This window comes from Mastigoproctus giganteus, chromosome 12 (assembly GCF_048544385.1).
Source record: "Mastigoproctus giganteus isolate SK-2022 chromosome 12, ASM4854438v1, whole genome shotgun sequence".
In the NCBI taxonomy this organism is placed as follows: domain Eukaryota; kingdom Metazoa; phylum Arthropoda; class Arachnida; order Uropygi; family Thelyphonidae; genus Mastigoproctus; species Mastigoproctus giganteus.
In genome coordinates this window covers 148,589,965-148,610,202 of record NC_143586.1, presented here as the reverse complement: position 1 = coordinate 148,610,202, position 20,238 = coordinate 148,589,965, and the positions used below count along the sequence as shown (strand labels likewise).

At 36.2% G+C, this 20,238-nt stretch overlaps 1 protein-coding gene across 1 annotated transcript in view; it reads left to right on the top strand.

The window, feature by feature from the left end:
• LOC150077502 (protein lin-9 homolog) overlaps positions 1 to 20,238 on the top strand; it is a 191,490-nt gene that overhangs the window by 113,973 nt on the left and 57,279 nt on the right. The window contains exons 10-11 of the mRNA XM_090385923.1: positions 1,894 to 1,995; positions 11,480 to 11,560. Coding sequence (XP_090242049.1) covers positions 1,894 to 1,995; positions 11,480 to 11,560 — 183 coding nt within the window. The remainder of the gene's footprint in view (positions 1 to 1,893; positions 1,996 to 11,479; positions 11,561 to 20,238) is intronic.

The window sequence follows — 20,238 nt, the reverse complement described above, 5'->3', positions numbered from 1 at the left end:
GATGCTTTTGTTTGGCAGTAAACATTGTAATAATTTATATTACTTGACTTGGAGTGCTGATATTTAGCAGATCACTTTTTAATAGTGTTGTAAATTATTCTTTAAGGTGTCTTAAAAATATCAAGTTGAGGGATAACCCAAAATGAATATTAGCGGTGGTTTTCAAGCACTATCCTTATGAAACATTGTTGAACAAAATATTATTAAGTGAAGTACACCTGTATTAAAATTTTAATATTAAACATGGAAATAAATGTACTTCACGATAGATTGAAGGATTTGTTGTTCAGCAGGTACTGAAATAAAAGACCAGAAAAATGCAATACAGCCACTCCCCGGCTTACAGAAATTCGACTTTATGTAAGTTTTTGCCGGCCGGTGCAAACTTAAAAAAATCATGGAAACGTATTTTGCATCCTGTAGGAATAAATGGAGGTATTATGAAAATATCGTAATGGGAACCCAATAACACATTGTTTTTTGTGGTAATTTGTTCCAAGACATTGGAAATTGAAATTTTGGCTATATAACTAAGCTATTTATCTCTCTAAAAGGTCATTTTTATAATGGAAATTGCACTACACTTTCATCTTTATCATATGTTTCGTTATAAGAATCAATTTTGAATGTTTGTCTCTGTGATATTTTTCTAAAACACGTTTATGGAGGTCACTACCATAAAACAATAAAAATAATTTGCACTTTCTGGTTTATTGGGCTTTTCTGTTAGTGCAATCTATTATAAACAGGTAGTAAACTCGATCTTATCGCATTTGCAATAATACCAATAACTGGAATTCTGTGGGTTTTTACATTACGGTATTATGGCAAAATGACTTCCCCTTCACTGAAATCTTCAATGATATAAAAAACAAAACTTTCAGAATCTTCTCTTCATTCCTATTTACTTATTACAATGGTGAAGGGAAATGAACCAACGGAAAGTGCAAGTGTTGGCAGGGAAACGAAACAAAATTGATTTAGAAATGAGGATGATTAATTAAGAAGTACGAAGCAGGACAAAGTTTGTCATCCATTGCATGGAATTAGGTCTTGTTTCTTCAACAATGAATGCTATTTTAAGGGACAGTACGCATATAAAAGAACATGTTAAAGGATCAATGCATTTAAGATTAACAGTGTTCAGGTGCTATATCGGAGATGGAAAAGCTATTAATAATATGGATGGAAAATCAGATTCAGAAGTGTCCCTGATAATGGCCATTAGATAATAGCCATTCAAGCAAGAAGTATTTATGAAGATATTAATGATAAGTATGGCAAACCCCAAGCCAAGTTCGTGGCAAGCAACGGGTGGTTTAATAGGCTCAAGCATCGCAGTGGTTTCCAAAACATTAAAGTCGCCAGTGCTGATTATGCAGCTGCAGAGAAATTTTGTGATTTGTTTGAGAAAATCCCTTCTAAATCTTCACAGCCCTCAACATCTGCGGCAGCGTGCTTATCAGCTGGAGAGTTAATTCTGGCAACGATGCTCGAAAGGTAAAACTTTCTGACGTTATGCCTGTCTCCTCTCTCTTTTTGTAATTTTATAATTTTTTAAATTTTGTAATTTTGTACACTTTTGTAATTATTCCTGCACACAAGATAAAAAAATTGAATAAATAATTTTATTTACATGTTCGTTGAACATTTCTTTTTTGTTTCAATCAAATTCAATCAAACTTGCGAGTGCTGCATAAGCATTTAGGGAAATTTCGACTTACGTAAAGTTCCGCAGAACGCAACCCTTATGTAAGTCGGGGAGTACGGGGAGTAGCTGTATTTGGTCGGTAAGAACTGTATAGAGGCTGTCCTGTGAACATTTTAAAGTTTTAATGTTCAAATTACATCCAAAACTTGTGGTTAAAGAAACCTATCTTATTATTTTTTCAGGATAATGACCCTTTATTGGGAGGCTCTCCACTCAGATCAGAAATATCATTAATGGATGAGGGCACTTTAGGTGGATTTCCAAAGAAGTTTCTTATTTTACTTGTAAGTTTATTTTGTTGTTTTACTTGGTAATTTTAAATGATATATTTTTTTTTTAATCAGAAGTTAAAAAAATAAAAATAAAGTATAATTTATGAGTGAAAAATACTGATGCAGCTGTTACTATGATTATATGATGGAGTTTACTTATTCAAGTGATTACAGGTGAGCTTCATGTGTGAAATTCGACAAGCACCAGTTGTCCTGCAGCAATTAAATCTTTGTTTTACACTTTCATAATGGTGGGGCCATTAGTAGCCTTGCCCTTGGTATATTCACCATGCAGAAGTCTTCAAAATATTAAAAATGCTAAGTACATAAGAGGTGACCACTCGGATGCAAATCCAAACCCCCTTTCCTTTCCCACAGAAGAAAATCTGAACTGCAGCACTTCAATCATGTAAAGAGGTCTGGGTTTGAGCCCCATCATAGACTGGAGGAATTTCTAGAGACCTCTTCATCTTGTTATAGTTAGCCAATCTTAGGCAGAGGAATAGTGTTTTTCTCTATAAGGTATTCCAGGTCTTTGCACAACGTACAGATCTGCCTGTGAGCACACTTGTATAGGGCATATAGATACAGCCATAATACACAATGATGCAATATGGTGTAAGTCACTGATAAATATAAAACCCAATGCTGGCCACAACTTCTGTCCATCCATCCATACTTCTACTTCTGATACATCCTGATGGTTCTGTCACATCCTTATCTAAATATAAGGCTCACTTTTGATGCTATGATGTCAAAATTAGTTTTTGCATCCAATTCCTTTGTCAGTGCATCATGATATCCAGTCAGACTAATGTCATACAAGATCATCCCTTAACAAATCCATGCTGCAACTGCAGTATAACTGCATTCCTGTCTAGATGGTCCTGCATTACATCTTTAACTAGTGACTTCATTATTTTCTCTAAAACAGAAGTCAAGCTAACAGGTTTGCAATTATTCATATCACCCCTTGATCCTCCCTTGTGAATTAGGGATATATTTGCACATCTCCAGTCCATAGGAAACTCTCCTGAATCCAAGAATGCTCTCATAATTATGGCTAAAGGTTTGCTGACCTCTTGCCATCTTCCTTAATATAATCAAATATATCCCATCCACCCAGATGCCTTTTTTTACATATAGCTTCAACAATTTCTCTTCCACTTTATTCTCAGTTATCACGAAATCATTAACCTCCCTAATAGAATTTTAGAAACTTCTGGCATCCCCTTCCCTAAAAAATTTCTCTAGTAAGAATATAGATGCACCATACCTATTCAGTTTGTCAGCAACCTGAGTAGATTCATCAACAGTTAAACTATTCATATATACTGGACCAATGTAATTTATCCCCTTCCTTCTCGTGTTTACTTATGTAAAGAAGTCTCTGCAGTTTGGCTTTGCATTCTTTGCCAGAGATTTCTCGTAATCTGCTTTAACTTGCCTAACCTCCTTGGTGACCTAATTGCACACTATTTTATATTTACTGTAGGGTTCTATATCACTTGATAATTTAAAAAATAATTTATATGCATCTCACACATTCTTCTTGGACAAAAGGCTCATCAGTATATCTAACATCCATTTAGGTCTAAGCCTTGACTGGTATCTCCTAATTGGTATAAAAAGTCTAGTAGCTTCTACAATTACATCCCTGAATGCTTCCCATTTAGAATTTGCTGTTGATAACTTCATTTGGTCCCACTGCACGGAATTTAGAAACTGAAACCACTGTCATCACCTTTACAAAAGCAAAATGCCCCCTGACTGTGGTTAGGGGGCATTTTGCAAAATACCCCTTGATTGAAATAAAAAATATCACTTTCATCTCTAATACTTTGTGACATTTGATTGCCAGAGAGAGAGAGAGAGAGATCATGAAGTAAGGGTCCTGTTAAATGGCTGTGTGTATATTATTTTTAGCACGATACATTAGTGCATTCTCTCCAGGTATAACGTATTGATACATACAATTATAGGGGATATTTTGAACAGCTTGGTGCAAAATTACATTAGATTAACACTAAGCTACTTGGCCCAAAGTTACCATATTTCTTTTATAAAATAATGCCTTCTAAACAACACCGTTCTGAAGTTTGCCAGGGTCAATTTAAATCATAAAATTTTGGGCATAAATCAACTAGCACTTGCCACATCACGTAATATAGTTAAACTTGCCTTAAGATCTCAGTATTCTAATAAACAAGAATACCTTTTCCAGGTGAAACTTCACAACAAATTAAGCACAGGCCTCAGAAATAAAACAACAGACACATTAACAAATTGGATACATTATCAGGTGTGCCAAGACACGTCCATACGAGTTGAAACATTGTTGTGAGCTTGTGACGAACTGTATACGAGTTCGGTGATGGCCCCCCCACATATGTACAATGTGCTACCACAGAATACTTCAACTAGTTCATGAACCCTCCCCCCCAATGTTCAGCGAACCGACATAACAGGTTACAAATCTTTTTTTGTATATGCTATCACAGGACCAGATTTCACTTTTATCCAAAGGATTAAATGATAATTTACCACCTTGAACGCTACATAAAAAAACAGTGCATAATTGATATTGAATTTGGACTTCGGAATGTTCTGCAAAAAGATTTATTTATTCAACAAGTTAACCAAGTGGTGAATAACATAAAAGAAATGAGACTTCCTAAAATGAATACACGACAGTTCAGCTTTATGTGAACTTCGGGAAAATAAAGACATTATTATTCAGAGAGCAGATAAAGGAGATACAGTTGTAATACTCAATAAACCTGATTATATAAATAAGTTAGATTCAGTTGTATCAGATACCTCCACTTATCTTGAAGTAAACCTAGCACTATTTACCAATTTGGTCAATCAATACAGTAAAACATTAACCACATATCGAAAAAAATTACTACATTACTATGGCTCAATTAAAGGAATTGAAGGCCAGAATATACAACATTGCTGCACTTTTTGATCAGATAAAATTGCAAAAGGCCAGATTTCCTATTCAGCCCATTGTTTCCTACAGATACTTTTATATTAATTTTATTTAAGACTGTTGCTAATAATATAGAAGCTGGGCTATTGTGTTGTGTATAGCACTGCGTCAATCTAATCCCTTCTTGGAAGGGCAAGGTCAAAGGTGTGCCTAATACACTAATTCCCAAGAGTAATCTGCTAAAAGGAAGTAAAGTTAATCTTTGCCTCCAGCTCTCTCTCAACGAAACACTCTCTTGGTATAGCTTTATCTTAGATTACGCGCTTCGTGGAAACTGAACTTAAAAGCTTTGGAAACAGAACACAACATTAAAATGACAAACAATCAAAGTATCTGCACAATTTGTAAGGTGAAATCAACTGTATTTCTCAGCTGCCTTCTGTGCTGCGGGGTTTTTGTAAGCCATGCACCTCCACAGTGCTATGGAAATTGAATAAAGAATGGCGGAAAATGTGGACATGCGATCTATGTAATAGAAACATCATAATCAATGTAGATAATGATTCTGTAAATCCACAGAAAGTAGATGGCAGCATCCTAGCCACTGACTTCGATAAATCCTCAATCACTGGTCATTACCCCCTGTTCAGCCTCCTCGTAACTGTGGTATTAATGACAATGGAACCAAGATTGCATCTGAGGAATCCATCACACAAACCAGTATTCTCGAAAGCCAGAAGGTCAACCTAGACCAAGTAATCATCAATGATTTAATATCTAGAAGCCTTACAGACATCATCACCGAGCACACAAGAACTATCACAGCCCTACAAACAGATAATGCAAGGATTGTGTTAGGCAAGATGGAAAGAATGTCTGAAAACATCACTGACCACTTCTCGGAAAACCAGTTCCTACGGGCTCAAAACGTAGAGATCCTCCAAGAACTGAAAAGCCAACTTGAAGTATTTAAAAGCATGACCATGAACTGTACCCCTTTGAAACCTGGCTGAGAGATAAGACTTCCGTTTGCCTCTTCTCTGCCAACCAATGAAATGAACAAAGCCTCACCATTCAGTTACAGCAGCAGTCCAGTGATAACCCCTGTCAATCAGTATGGGAGGACACTAAAAGAAAGTGATGTACGTGAACACCATCACATTGCTGCACTGACAAGGAACCCAATGCGGAATCAGAAAGAAACCTATGAAGAAGCAACTGATAAAAGTAATGTTGAGAGTGAAAATCCTCCAGCTCTTTCAATAGCAGGTCTAACACGCACCCCTCACCAAAGCGACGCACCAAAACAAACCTCAGATGGATCCATAATTACATCTACTAGACATCCCAATTATGTTATTAAAAACTATCGTGAAATCCATACGGAAGTTCATTGTCATACTGATTCTGGCCCAGACTCCTGGGCTGAGGTTGTCACTAGGCGATTCCCTCACGCATCCAGAGGGAACACGGCTAAAGAAAATTACAAACTCAAGAGACAAGAGTAGGACTGCAGACGCGAATAAACAAGAGATCCAGACGATCCCATATAACTGGGACAGCTCCAACTAACTGGCTCCAGTCCAGCGGGAAAGCAGTACATGTCGACCAACAACTCACTCACAGAAGCCTGTTCATTTCAAGATTGGCTCCACAAACAACCACAAAACAGGTTAAAACTGGCATAAAAGAAAATTTAAACCTATCTGTTGATGTATCCCAATTGCCCACAAAATGGCCTTCCTATTCATCTTTTAGATTAGATTGCAACATAACCCAATACAAAATCTTGATTCGGCCATCTGCCTGACCTCGAGGGCTCCTCATCAGGCCTTTTTTTCCATCCCCTGCCTTAAGGCATCAGCAGCACAGTGAAATACTGCATGGTCACATTAATGGTACAGGTAACCCAACTAGCTGATTCAGCACGGAAATCGTGGATAGAAGACAATACACAATTCCTGTGGAAATATCTCCAGAATAGAAAGAAACAGACCACAGAGGCAAAAAGTACTAAGGAAGATCCCCGGGTGTAATAGCCTGGCCCTCTTCTATCAGAATGCCCATAGCATCCGTAATAATCTCAAAACTGTAGAAGAGCTTTTATTCTCACACAATTATGATGTGCTTTGCATAACAGAAACTTGGCCTGACCATAATGAAGAGGATTTTCCATTTGCAGTTTCGGCTGGTTATAATATGATTCTTTGCTCCCAACAGGACAAAAGAGGGGATGGAGTGGGACTTTTCTATAAAACACCACACATGGTTGTGACAAAGAAACACAAAAGCCATTCTAATAAGTTCGAAGGACTAATTGCATCATGCCAATTTAAATCAACCCGCATTGATATTGCAGTTATTTATACACCCCCAGGACCCAATGCTGAAACCATCGATGAGATAACTAATTGGCTCATTCATGGGCTTCATCCGTCTGAAGGTACATAATCTGTGGAGACTTCAACTTATCCACTCAACTTGTGCATCTTCAGGCAAGAATGCTAAATAGCCTTCATCCATTAGGAATCTATCTAATCAATCAGCTCCCGACAAGGGGTGCCAACTGCCTTGATCTTGTGCTAGCATCAAGCGACTGTGAACTCGATTCAATAGCAGAAACTGCCTTTCAATCCGATCATATGCCAATTTTCATTAATGTGTCTTTTCCGACTCCAAGCTACGGTGTCTCGACTAGGGTCCACACAAAGGAAATAACCAGCCCGAAATTAATCAACACTAGTAAATGCCTTGAAGCAGCCATTGCAATTCAACATTGTTTAGTATTAGTATTAGAAATGACCATATGGTGCAAGGAAGCCTACAGCTTATGCTGCACCAGCCAAAAATAAATAAATAAATAATAATAAAAACGAAATTATATAAAATAAATAATAATAAGAGAAAAGGAAACAGATAACCTATGTATTTCAATCCTCCTGAGGGTAACAATCCAGCTGACCTTCAAATTTCTCCAAACTGTCAGCCGCTAACACCCATGTAGGTAACTTATTTTAGTAATTTATAACTGGCTGGCAAAAATAAAACTTCCTGCAAATTAACGGCCTCAAGTTCTAGAATAATTTATACCCATGAAAATTTCATTCTCATTCATTTTACTATTGCCTCTCAGAACTTTAAACACCTCAATCAAGTTGGCTCTAAGGTGCCTAGTTCCCAAGCTGTGCAACCCACATATTAGTATTAGTAACAGCCGCATGGTGCAAGAAAGCCTATGGCTTATGCTGCACCAGCCAAAAAAAAAAAAAAAATCCGAACAAAACAATGATAAAACCAAAAAATAAATAAATAACTAAATAATAATAATTAATAAATAAAAAAAATAAAATAAAATAAAAAATAAATAAAAAGGAAATTAAACCTATCATCCTATGCACTTCCCTTACCCGAAAGTACTATCCAGATGACCTTTGAATTTCCCCAAACTGTCGGCCTCTACCACCCATGAAGGCAACTTATTCCAGTAATTTATAACTCTCTGGCTAAAGTAAAACTTCCTGCAGTCCAATCTAAACATTTCCCCCCCGTAACTTGAATTTATGTCCCCTAGTTCTAGCATCATTTATAATCTTGAAAATTTTGTCGTCATTCATTTTACTGATGCCTCTCAGAGCCTTAAACACCTCAATCAAATCTCCTCTAAGCTGTCTAGTTTCCAAACTCTGCAACCCACATATTCGAAGTCTTTCTTCATAAGGACGCCCTTTTGCCGATCTCACCAGGCGAGTTACCCTTCTTTGCACCCTTTCAAGAAGCTTGATGTCTTTCTTCAAGGTGCGGTCTCCATACTTGAACACAGTATTCCAAGTGTGGTCTAACATAAGCCTTATATAATGGGATTATCACGTCCCTATCTCTACTTGCAAAAGTTCGATAGATCATCGATAGGACACCATGGGCCTTCCTTGCAACCTGTCTACAATGCTCAGAGAACTTCATGTCTGACCGTATCGTAACACCCAAGTCCCTTTCCTCCAGTACTGGGTTTAGTTGAACTCCACCAAGTGAATACGTTTTTTTGGGATTACTGTTTCCCAGGTGTAATACCTTACACTTTGTTGGATTAAAGCACAGCTGCCATTTTTCTGACCATTCCTGAAGTCTATCTAGGTCTCTCTGAAGAAGCTCAGCTTGACAGTGATCATTAACTACTCTACCAATTTTAACATCATCTGCAAATTTAGACATCACGCCCTCTATCCCTTCATCAATGTCGTTTATGAAAATTAAAATCAACAGTGGTCCTAATACTGATCCTTGGGGAACCCCACTTCTTACATCAACCCAATCTGAGGAATAGCCATTTATCACAACCCTCTGCCTCCTGCCCTGAAGCCATCCTTCTATCCATCTAAGGATTTTCCCAGTGATTCCAACCTGTTCCAGCTTATAAAGCAACCGCTCATGTGGGACTGAGTCAAAAGCTTTGCTGAAATCTAAATAAACAATGTCGAAATTATTCCCTAAATCCAGCTCGTGAGTGACCCTTTCGAAATAGCGAACCAGATTTGTTAAACATGATTTTCCCTTTACGAAACCATGCTGAGTATCCTTGAGAATTTCAATTCGATCCAAATGATCCTGAATTCCACCCTTGATCATTGCCTCCATGATTTTCCCTACTACTGAAGTCAGACTGACAGGTCGATAATTTCAAACTTCACTTTTAGAGCCACCCTTATGTATGGGAGATACATTTGCACTTTTCCAATCCAAGGGAATCTCCCCAGAGTATAATGATGCTCGCATAATTAGCCTCAATGGTTCAATGCACTCGCTTGCCGCCTCTCTTAAGATTATAGGGTATATCCCATCAACTCCAAGGAGCTTTACTGGTCTGTAGGCTCGAAAGTTTTTTCATTAAATAATCTTGCGAAATTTCAATATCATTAATTACATATTTTTTAACTTCGCTCCCACAATTTCCCTTTGCCACAAAAGGCTTTTCATTTGTAAATATCGATGCAAAATAACTGTTGAGTTCATCTGCAATGGCAGCTGGTGTATTTATTACTATCCCCTTTCCCTTACGTAAAGGTCCGATCTGGTTTGTCCTGCTCTTCTTGGCATTTATATATGTGAAGAATTCTTTATCCCCCCCTCTTTGCTCTGTTTGCTAGTGATTTCTCATAAACTGCCTTTGCCTGTCGAACCTTTTCTGTGGCTCTATTACACATCACCTTGTATATCCGAAGTCTTTCCTCATAAGTATGTCTTTATGCTACTGGTTCCTGTACGGTCAGCCCAATTATGTCATCTGATTGATGGATGATGATCAGGTGTAGAATATTCATTTCCACAGTACTTTCCCTAACATGTTGATACAAATAACAGTCATCCAGTTGATTTATTATACCTTTATACCTTTGTTTCCAACTATCTCACATCACACGGATACTATACTATCGTGAGAAATTTCTGAATCCGAGAAAACTTTCATCACGCTCAGGCTAATAATAAGCATGACCCCCATCACCCCTTCTATCTTCCATATACTTCCTAAATACTTAGTGCCCAACATAAGTATACAAGACTATTAATTGCAGGAACTGTCGAAATTAAATTACGTGAGAATTCGGTTAATGTTCACCAGCCATATCTAATCTCCAATTCGTGGTCTTTTACACACATGCACAAAGACAAATAACCCCTATTTAAGATTCATGTTCACCCCTGTTTGGTAATTTTCATTCCTGTGATCACAATATACAGCCAAAAAGCATTGTCAGATTCAGAAGGAAAATCGTTTTGCAATATTTTCGTTAAATTCTTTTCATTAATATTTTACTTAATTTTTAATTGTGTTCTATTGTTTTTTTTTTTAATTGTTTTCAATTAATTTTTTACTGTAATGTAATATTTTCGATTTTTTAATTTAATTTTTACTGTAATGTTATATTTGTTTTAATTTCTGGAGAATATCATACAGAAGTGTTCTACGTATCATGTGGAGGTAAACTTCTCTTATTCTTTTACAAATTAGTAAATTACAAAAATTATTTATTTCAAAACTGTTTGAAGGGACTCATGGAAAATCAAATATGCATTATATTGTTACATACTAGACATAATTAGAGTTGACTTGGTCAGAACATTTGACTTTCAATTAAAGATATACTGTCCCCTTTTTCTTCCTGATTGCATGGTGCCTCCGTAGTCAGGTGGGAAGGAGCAGCAGTGCGTAGCACACGCTTCTTGATTAGACCGGGGGTTCGAGCCCATCACCACCAAATACAGAGGATGCAGAAAGGTCAGGGAATGACCACCACATATTCCCGGAACAATATGGCTTTAGTTGCTAATGCTCCTAAAAACCAAATAACAACAAACCTGATTGCATGAAATAATTGACTAGGAACTAGCTTATTGAGTTATTTACCATTCTGAAGTGTTAAGTGAAAAATAATCGTAAAGGACTGTTTCTTTTTTTATCAATTATTTTAGTTTTTATATATGTATTTAGTTTAATATTTAGTTTTATAGTTTTATGTGTAAATATAATTAATAATTTGCCTTCTGACTTTCTCCTTTGTTTAGGTAAGGTTGTCCAAAATCCTTGCTGTTAAAAAAGAAAAAATCAAGTTGCTGAAGGAAATGAATACACAAGCAGAAAAAATGGTAACAGAATGTAAAATATCTACTGATTTTTAATGACCTCCTTAAAAGGGAGAATAACCTAAGATTGCACATCATTATCCTGATTTTCCTGCCCCTCACAACAAAGAATTCATTACCATAGGTGCTATATGCATATGTGCAAATGCACCTAAAATTGAAAAATAAACAAAAAAACTCTCGCTTGATTTCATCTAAGGAAAATTATGCAGGCTCTCTATCCATAGGATTAAGTGAAATTTTGTTCCAGTGGTTAACTCTTTAGAAGAAAGAGAATTTTTTTGTATCCAGCCTACATTATTCTTCCATATTTTTCAATTATGTTTCCTGGTTTGGGTAACCTTCAAAATTAAAAAAAAACATGTTCCCATTATTTAGCTTACTCAAACCTTTAAAAGCCTTAATCACACACATTTGGTCTGAGAGACCATAATGAAACTAAATGTTTTAAAATTGTTTTGGTGCACATTAACGATTTCCCACCAACCGTATCATCAATTTGTGGCATTGTAAGCTGTTCAACTATGGCAGTTGCATAATCCTTCACTTTTACTTTTTATTTCATTTTTCCCGACATTTAATTGTTATAAAAGTAATGTATTGGCCTGTGGGATCCAACATTAATGTTTACATTAGTTTTATTTTAATAATAAAAGTTTATTTTAGTGATTTTTTTAAATGAAATAAAGCTATTTATATACGGGCACTGCCTGACTTACATAATACTCGACTTAGGGAAATTTACATAAGTTTTTGCCAGCCGGTGCAAACTTAAAAATCGTGGAAACATATTTTGCATCTGTAATAATAAATGGAGGTATCGTGAAAATATCGTAATGTGAACCCAATAGCACTTTTTTTTTTTTTTTTTGGTACTTTGTTCCAAGACCTCAGAAGTTGAAATTTTAGCTATATAATTAAGCTGTTTATCTCTGTAAAAGGTCATTTTTACAATGGAAATTGCGCTACACTTTCATTAACATATGCTCCGTTATAAGAATAAGTTTTAAACGCCTTTCTGATATTTTTCTAAAGCACGTTTCTGGAGGTCATGACCATAAAATAAAAACAATTTGCACTTTTCTGTTGAGCTTATCTGTTAGTGCATCTAATTATAAATGGGTAGTAAACGTGATCTTATTGCATTTGCGATAATCCTGATAACTGTAATTGTTTGCGTTTTTACATTATTATGGTGAAACTTGTTTCCCCTTCACTGAAATCTTCAATCATATAAAAAAACAAATTTTCAGAATCTTCTCTTTGTTCCTACAATGGTGATGGGAAAGCAACCAGCGGAAAGTGCAAGTGGTGGCAGTGCTAGGAAACAGAACAAAATTGATTTAGAAATGAAGATGAAAATGATTAAGAAGTACGAAGCAGGAAGTTTTTCATCTATTGCACGGGAATTAGGTCTTGCTGCTTCAACGGTGAATGCTATTTTAAAGGACAGTGAGTGTATAAAAGAACACGTTAAAGGATCAGTGCATTTAAGAACAACAGTGATCACAAAACAGCATTCAGGTGCTATATCAAAGATGGAAAAGCTTCAGAAGAGAGTGCTCCTGAATCTAATGGACATTCAAGCAAAAGCAAGAAGTATATATGAAGATATTAAGGATAAGTATGGCAAACCCCAAGCCAGTTTCGTGGCAAGCAACAGGTGGTTTAATAGGTTCAAGCATTTTGGTACTTTCCACAACATTAAAGTGTGGTGAGGATGCCGGTGGTAATTCTGGAGCTGCAGAGAAATTTTGTGATGTGTTGGGAAAAAAAAACCCTTCGAAATCTCCACAGCCCACAACTTTTGCAGTGGCATATTTATCAGCTGGAAAGTTATTTTGGCAACGATGCTCGAAAGGTAAAATTTGCTGACATTATGCCTATCTCCTCTCTCTTTTTTGTAATTTTGTACACTTTCGTAATTTTTCCTGTGCATGAGATAAAAAATTGAATAACTCTATTTACATGTTCGTCAAACATTTCTTTTTTGCTTCAATTAAATTCAGTGCACACAATTGCGAGTGTTAGTTTCCCTAAATGCTTATTGCATTTAGGGAAATTTCGACATACCTAAAATTCGACTTGCATAGAGTTCTGCAGAATGCAACCCTTACATAAGTCGGGGACTGGCTGTAATTGTGAGTGTACTCATTATTAATAAAATATATTTGTGATATCTTAATTTAACATGCTTGACAATTAAGTTATCAAATTTGAAATAGGGAGACATGCTCCAGACCCTGGAATGAACCAAAAACTAAGGTTATATATGAATCAAATTTTAGGGATAACAAAAGTAACTGAATCTTTAAGTTTATCCTAAAGTAGTTGAAAACAAAAACACAAACTATTCAGCTTGAATAGAGTTCCTATTTTTGTTGAGCTTGACCTCCTGGAAAGTCATCAGTTCCCATCAGTAGTAAACCACTGGAGAAAGTAAACTTTGGCTCTGTTTTTTTTTTTTTTTTTTTTTTTAGTCTAATTTAATTAGTTTTTAATGAGTCTAATTTTTTTTTTTTTTTTTTTTTTCAGGATTTTATGCCAGCTTAATATTTAAAGGCTGTACAAACATTTTATTGCATTTTAATATAAAATAATTTTTGTACAGGGTGTCCCTAAAGTCACTATCCATTAGGCTAAATAAGACGAAGTTCAAAAAAAATATTTTAATGCCAATATTATACACATATTTGGGTATTTAAACGTTTTAATGGCAATATTATACATATAATTTTTTTTTATTTCCAGATCCAAATGCAGGTATAATATTGTCATTAAAACATTTTTTTGAAATTCACCTTATTTAGCCTAATAGATAGTCACTTTTGGGACACACTGTATTTTTTAAACTTTAACTTCAAAAATAAAATAAACATTTTTCTTCAGTATTTATTTATTTAAATTTTTTTTTTAAATTAAATTGTGTAAAATTAAAATATAATACAATGGTATCATACAATTTAAATTACTTTGTGACCTTTTTTCCTAGTTATTAATTTTTTGAGACTACACAGGTAGTTAGTTAAAGGTTAAATACCTCAGTCAGATCCCAATACAGAAAATCTAAGTTTGTGTTGCAAGGTCTCAAGACTTTGAAACCCACACTTGTCTGTAGGAATTCTTCTTTAAGCCCATAACTAATTCTGCTGCTCTTCTGCACCTTTCACAACAATTGCATATTCTTTTTGAACCAAAGCCATCAAATTATATATAATATTTCAAGGTATGGCCTAACCAATTTATTAATTAATGGAACAGTGCCTTCTTTGCCCTTATCAGCTAAATTCATATACATTATAGATAAAACACCTATGCCGTCCTGATAATCTGTCTGTCTACACTCTTGAGAGAACGTAATGTTGAATTGTACAATTACTTGTAATATTTTGCATTACAATTATCTGAAGTTTGTTGCCTCCCAAAGTAATAAGACAATTTAGGATTATTATTACCCAAATGTCAAACCTTATATTTCCCAGTGTTATATGAGGTCCAGTCAAAAAATTCTAAAGCTTATTAACAAAAAAATAGTGGTTGAGGTAGAGGACAAGATTATAAGTAAGCATAGAGGAGGAATTACATTACTAGATCAAGCCACTTCATACTCCACTTATATACCTTAGGTCTATGTTACATTTGTAATGGATATGAAAGCCTGTGTGTGGGTGCATGCATACATGCAAATCAGGTTTGGTGGGAAGAATTGGAAAAAATGGAGCATAAATCCTTTACATATTAAGGACTACATTTGGTGATGCTTGCTTAAGTTTGCAGAAGATATAAAGGTTGGCAGGGTTGTTAATGATAGTAAAGACAGTATGCCACTGCAACAGGATCTATAAAAGTTAGGCAGATGAGCTGAGAAGTGGCAACTGAAGTTCAATATTGACAAATGCAAAGTACTGCATATGGGTAGCAGTAACCTAAGAGAAACCCACCTCCCCGAGTGTGGTACTACACTCAGGAAGGTGGAGAATGAAAAAGACCCAGGGGTAATTGTGCAGTCGGATATGAAGTTCTCTGAGTAGTGCAGGCAGGCTGCCAGAGCAGGTCCTGGAGTTTTGTCAATGATATATAGGAATTTTGCTGGCAGAGACAATGAGGTGATTATATCTTTGTGTAAGGCAGTGGTCAGGCCACACCTTCAGTACTGTGTACAGGTCTGGAGGCCTCATTTTAGGAGGGATAGAGTTGCTAGAATGAGTACAGAGAAGGGCAACAAGATTGGTGAGAGGAACAAAACTTAAATTTTCTGTTTATACTCCGGCACGACAACCAAGTCAGTAGAGTTTACAATAAATCATCAATACAAATATTTATCGTATTTAGTAGTCACGGTCTTGAACCCCGGTTCACTCAAGGAATGCGTGCTATGCACTCTCGCTCCTGACCACTCGGCTACGTCAAAGGGGTTCTCTTACCAGGAGAGGCTTAAATTCTGTAAGTTACAGCATCTGAAGACTAGGCACCTAAACTTTCCCTGACCTTTCCGCAAGGTGATTTGATTCAAGTGTGCAAGACCTTGAATGGTTTGAGCAGGCTCAGTGCTGATGGGATACTTCCACTTGCTGAGATTAAGAACCTGAGGGGGCATAGATTCAAATTGAGGAAAGATAGTTGTGGAATAGATGTGCAGAAGTTTGCCTTTAGCCAGTGGTTAGTTAATTGCTGGAACAGACTTCCATCTGTTGTTGTGGAAGTTGATAGCTTAAATTTATTTAAGGCTGAACTAGACAAATGCTTGGAGTGACTGGATGGGTGAAATGGAAACGTTTTTTTTTTTTTTTTTTTTTGGCAGATGCCCTATAAGCTTGCTTTCTTGCATCATATGCCTCAACTAATGCTACCATTAATGGTAAAGGGAAGGATTTTGCTTTCGTAAAGGTGACTAGTGGTCTCAGACAGTTTTAAAATTCAATACAGTGGGACCAAATTTTGATGTTACCAATAGCAAATTCTAAATGAAAGCATTCAATCTTGGAAGCTACTAGACTCTTTATACCAAGAAATACTGTTCAAGGTTTAGGCCTAAATGGGTGTTAGATGAACTAATGAAACTCATGGCAGAGAAGCAAAATGCATGGGATGCATATAAATTATCAGTAGACACAGATGACTATGGTAGATATATTATTATTATTATTATTATTAACTATATAGTGCAAGGAAGCCTGAGGCTTATGCTGCACCAGCCAAAAAAAAAAATTCCCAAGTTACTCTGAGAGAGAGAGAGAGTGAGAGTAAAGTAGAAGGGAATCACCAAGAAAGAGAAGAATGATGATATCCAGCTCAGGACCCTGGGTGTGCCAAGCCCATACTCACCAGATGTGAGCCCCTGAACTAATTCTTGCCTTCTAGTTTTAATTCAGGGTCAGGATGGAGATTTCTTTTGCAACAGAAATATGCACATTGTTTTTTGTATTGACAGTCTGAATCCATTGCCCACTTACTTATATTGTTGATTTTGCATTGCAACTGCCTCTCAGTAGTTCTCATGTTCTGTGACTGACTAGAGATACTGAAGTCATTGACATAAAGTGCTTGTGACACTGAAGGAGGGAGTTGATTTGTGATTGAATTATCCTTTATGACAAACAAAGTGGCACTCAAGACTGAGCCCTGTGGGACACCAAAAATAAGTTTGTATTTTGACTTTAGAAGATTCTGTTCATAAGGAAATTCTGGACAAACATAGGAAGGTTGCCTCTGAGTCCAGCATGGTGCATGTCTTATAGGATCCCATATGTCCAAGTGGTATCATAAGCTTTTTCAATGTCAAATAATACGGTAACCATATGTTGTGATCTGATGAATACATTTCTGATGTTAGCTTCTATCCTAACTAGGTGGTCTAGTGTAGCTCTGTAATTTATAAAACCACATTGCATGTTTGTGTATATGTTATTTTTCTCTAAATGCTAATGATATAGTATAGTGTATATGATATCAAAATATATATTTTGATATCACATACTGTATCAAGCCACAAAGGAGATTAGGCAAGCGAAGGCAGATTACAAGAATTCTTTGGCAAAGGATGTAAAGAAAAACAGCAGACTTCTTTAGTTATATAAACTCTAGAAGGAAGGGGATGAATCAGATCAGTCCACTTGATATTGATGGTTCGACTGTTGATGATCCTGCTCAGATAGCTGACAAACTGAATGAGTATTTTGCATCTACATTCAGACATGAAGAATTCTGTAGGGAAGTGGAAGACAGAAGCTTGTGGAAGTTAACAGGAAGTTTAATGATTTTGTAATATATAAGAGCAAAGTGGAGGAAAAATTGTGAAAGTTAAATATAAGAAAGGCACCCGGGGTCGATGTGATCCATCTAGTTATATTAAAGGAGGTGGCAAAGGAAATAAACAAACCCTTAGCCATAATTATGAAAGCATCCTTCGATTCAGGCGAGGCCCATGGACTGGAGATGGACAAATGTATCCCAATTCACAAAGGGGGTCAACAGATGACACGAGTAATTACAGACCTGTTAGTTTAACTTCTGTTCCAAGAAAAATAATGGAGTCACCAGTTAAAGAAGCATTGCAGAATCATTTAGGCAAGACTGCAATTATATATCAGACACAGCATGGGTTTGTTAAGGGGAAGTCTTGTCTGATCAATTTGATTGGATACTAAGATTTGGTCGCAAAGGAACTCAATGCAAAAAAATAATTTTAATATCATATACTTTGATTTCAGGAAAGCTTTTGATACTGTTGCACACAAGGAAGACTACTGTACAAATTGGAGCAGTATGGCATTTAAGGGCAAGTTGCTACAATGGATAAAAGGGTGGTTGAGTAGGAAAAGACAAGAGTGGTAATAATGGACACTGCTCATCATGGACTTTTACTATTAGTGGAGTTCCCCAGGTTTCATTGTTGGGCCCATTATTGTTTTATATATTGATGAATGAAATTGATGAAGGTATATCAGGTTTAATGACCAAGTTTGCAGATGATAAAAAGGTTGGCAGGGTTGTTAATGACAGTATGCTACTGCAACAGGATCTAGAAAAGTTGGGCAGATGGGCTGAATAGTGGCAACTGAAGTTTAACATTGACAAACACAAAGTACTGCATATTTGTAGGAGTAACCCTAGAGAAATGCACTAACTGTTTGGTACTACACTCAGGGTGGTAGAGAATGAAAATGACCTGGGGTAATTGTGCAGTCAAATATAAAGTTTTCTGAGCAGCGCAGACAGGCTGTCGGAGCAGATAATGGGGTCTTGTCAATTATATACAGGAATTTTGCTAGTAAGGAGAAGGAGGTGATTATTCCTTTGTATAAAGCAATTTTATTTTTATTTATTTTAGTTTTTAGGAGCATTAGCAACTAAGGCCATGTTTCTGCGGGGATATGCAGTGGTTATTCCCTGACCTTTCCGCATCCTCCGTATTTGGTGGTCATGGGCTCGAACCCCGGTCTAATCAAGAAGCGTGTGCTATGCACTGCTGCTCCTTCCCACCTGGCTACAGAGGTGCCGTATAAAGCAATAGTCAAGCTACAGCTTGAGTACTGCCTACAAGTCTAGAGGCCTCACTTTAGGAATGATGTCTTGTTGCCCTTCTCTTTACTCATTCTAGCAACTCTACTGAAGGAAAACAAAGAGTGAACTTACCAAAAAAGGCTTAAATTCTGCAAATTGCAGTGTCTAGAGACTAGGCACCTGTGAGGTGATCTGATTCAAGGCCTTAAATGGGTTGAGCAAGCTCATTTCTGATGAGATTCTTCCTCTTTCTCAGATTGTGAACCTAAGTATGTGGCATAAATTCAAATTGAGGAAGGACAGTAGTATAATAGATGTTTGGAAATTTGCCTTTATCCAGTGGGTGGTTGATTGCTGGAACAAACTTCCATCTGTTGTTGTGGAAGTTGATAGCTTAAATAAATTTAAGGAAGAACTGAACAAACGTTTAGAGAGAATGGTTGTGTAAAATGGGATTTTTTTTTTTTTTTTTTTGCTGATAAGCTTGCTTTTTTGCATCATATGCCTCTACTGATTCTAATGCTAACTTTAAGCATTCATGAAATGGTTGCTAATGGCATGACAAAATTCGTTCTGACTAGCAATTAACCATCTGAGAAATTGCTGATGAACTGGAATGCCCTTTAGATTATGCCAGGCAAAACACTAGCATGTGTCAGTGTCAGCAAAATTTGTTCCAGGGTTGTTGAGTGATGATCAAAAGTTACTGTCGGCAATTACACAAGTAATTGAAAAGAAACGTGGAAATACAGCCAAATTTTATGATTATGACTCCAAAACAAAAGTCCATTTGTTCTGCTGGAAGCCACCAAACTCACCCCATTCAAATAAAAAGACAATTCGGTCAAATGTGAGAATAATATTGCTTCCCCCACCCAACATTCAGGGTATCGTTCATTATGCATTTTTTCATAATGGTTAAACAGCAAACTAGGTCTATTATAAAGAAATTCTAATTTGAATGAGGTTAAAAAGTTATCAGAAAATATTGGTTTATGACAATAATCAAGGTAAGCTACAGCAACAAGATCTATAACAGGAGTGGGCATACTTTTTAAATGGTTGGCCAAATAAAATGTCTGTTAGGTACCCGTAGGCCAAATTTTTTTTAGCTTTCTACGATTTTTAAAATTATTAAAATGGTGTATAATGAAAAAATTGTCATAAACAGTTTTACA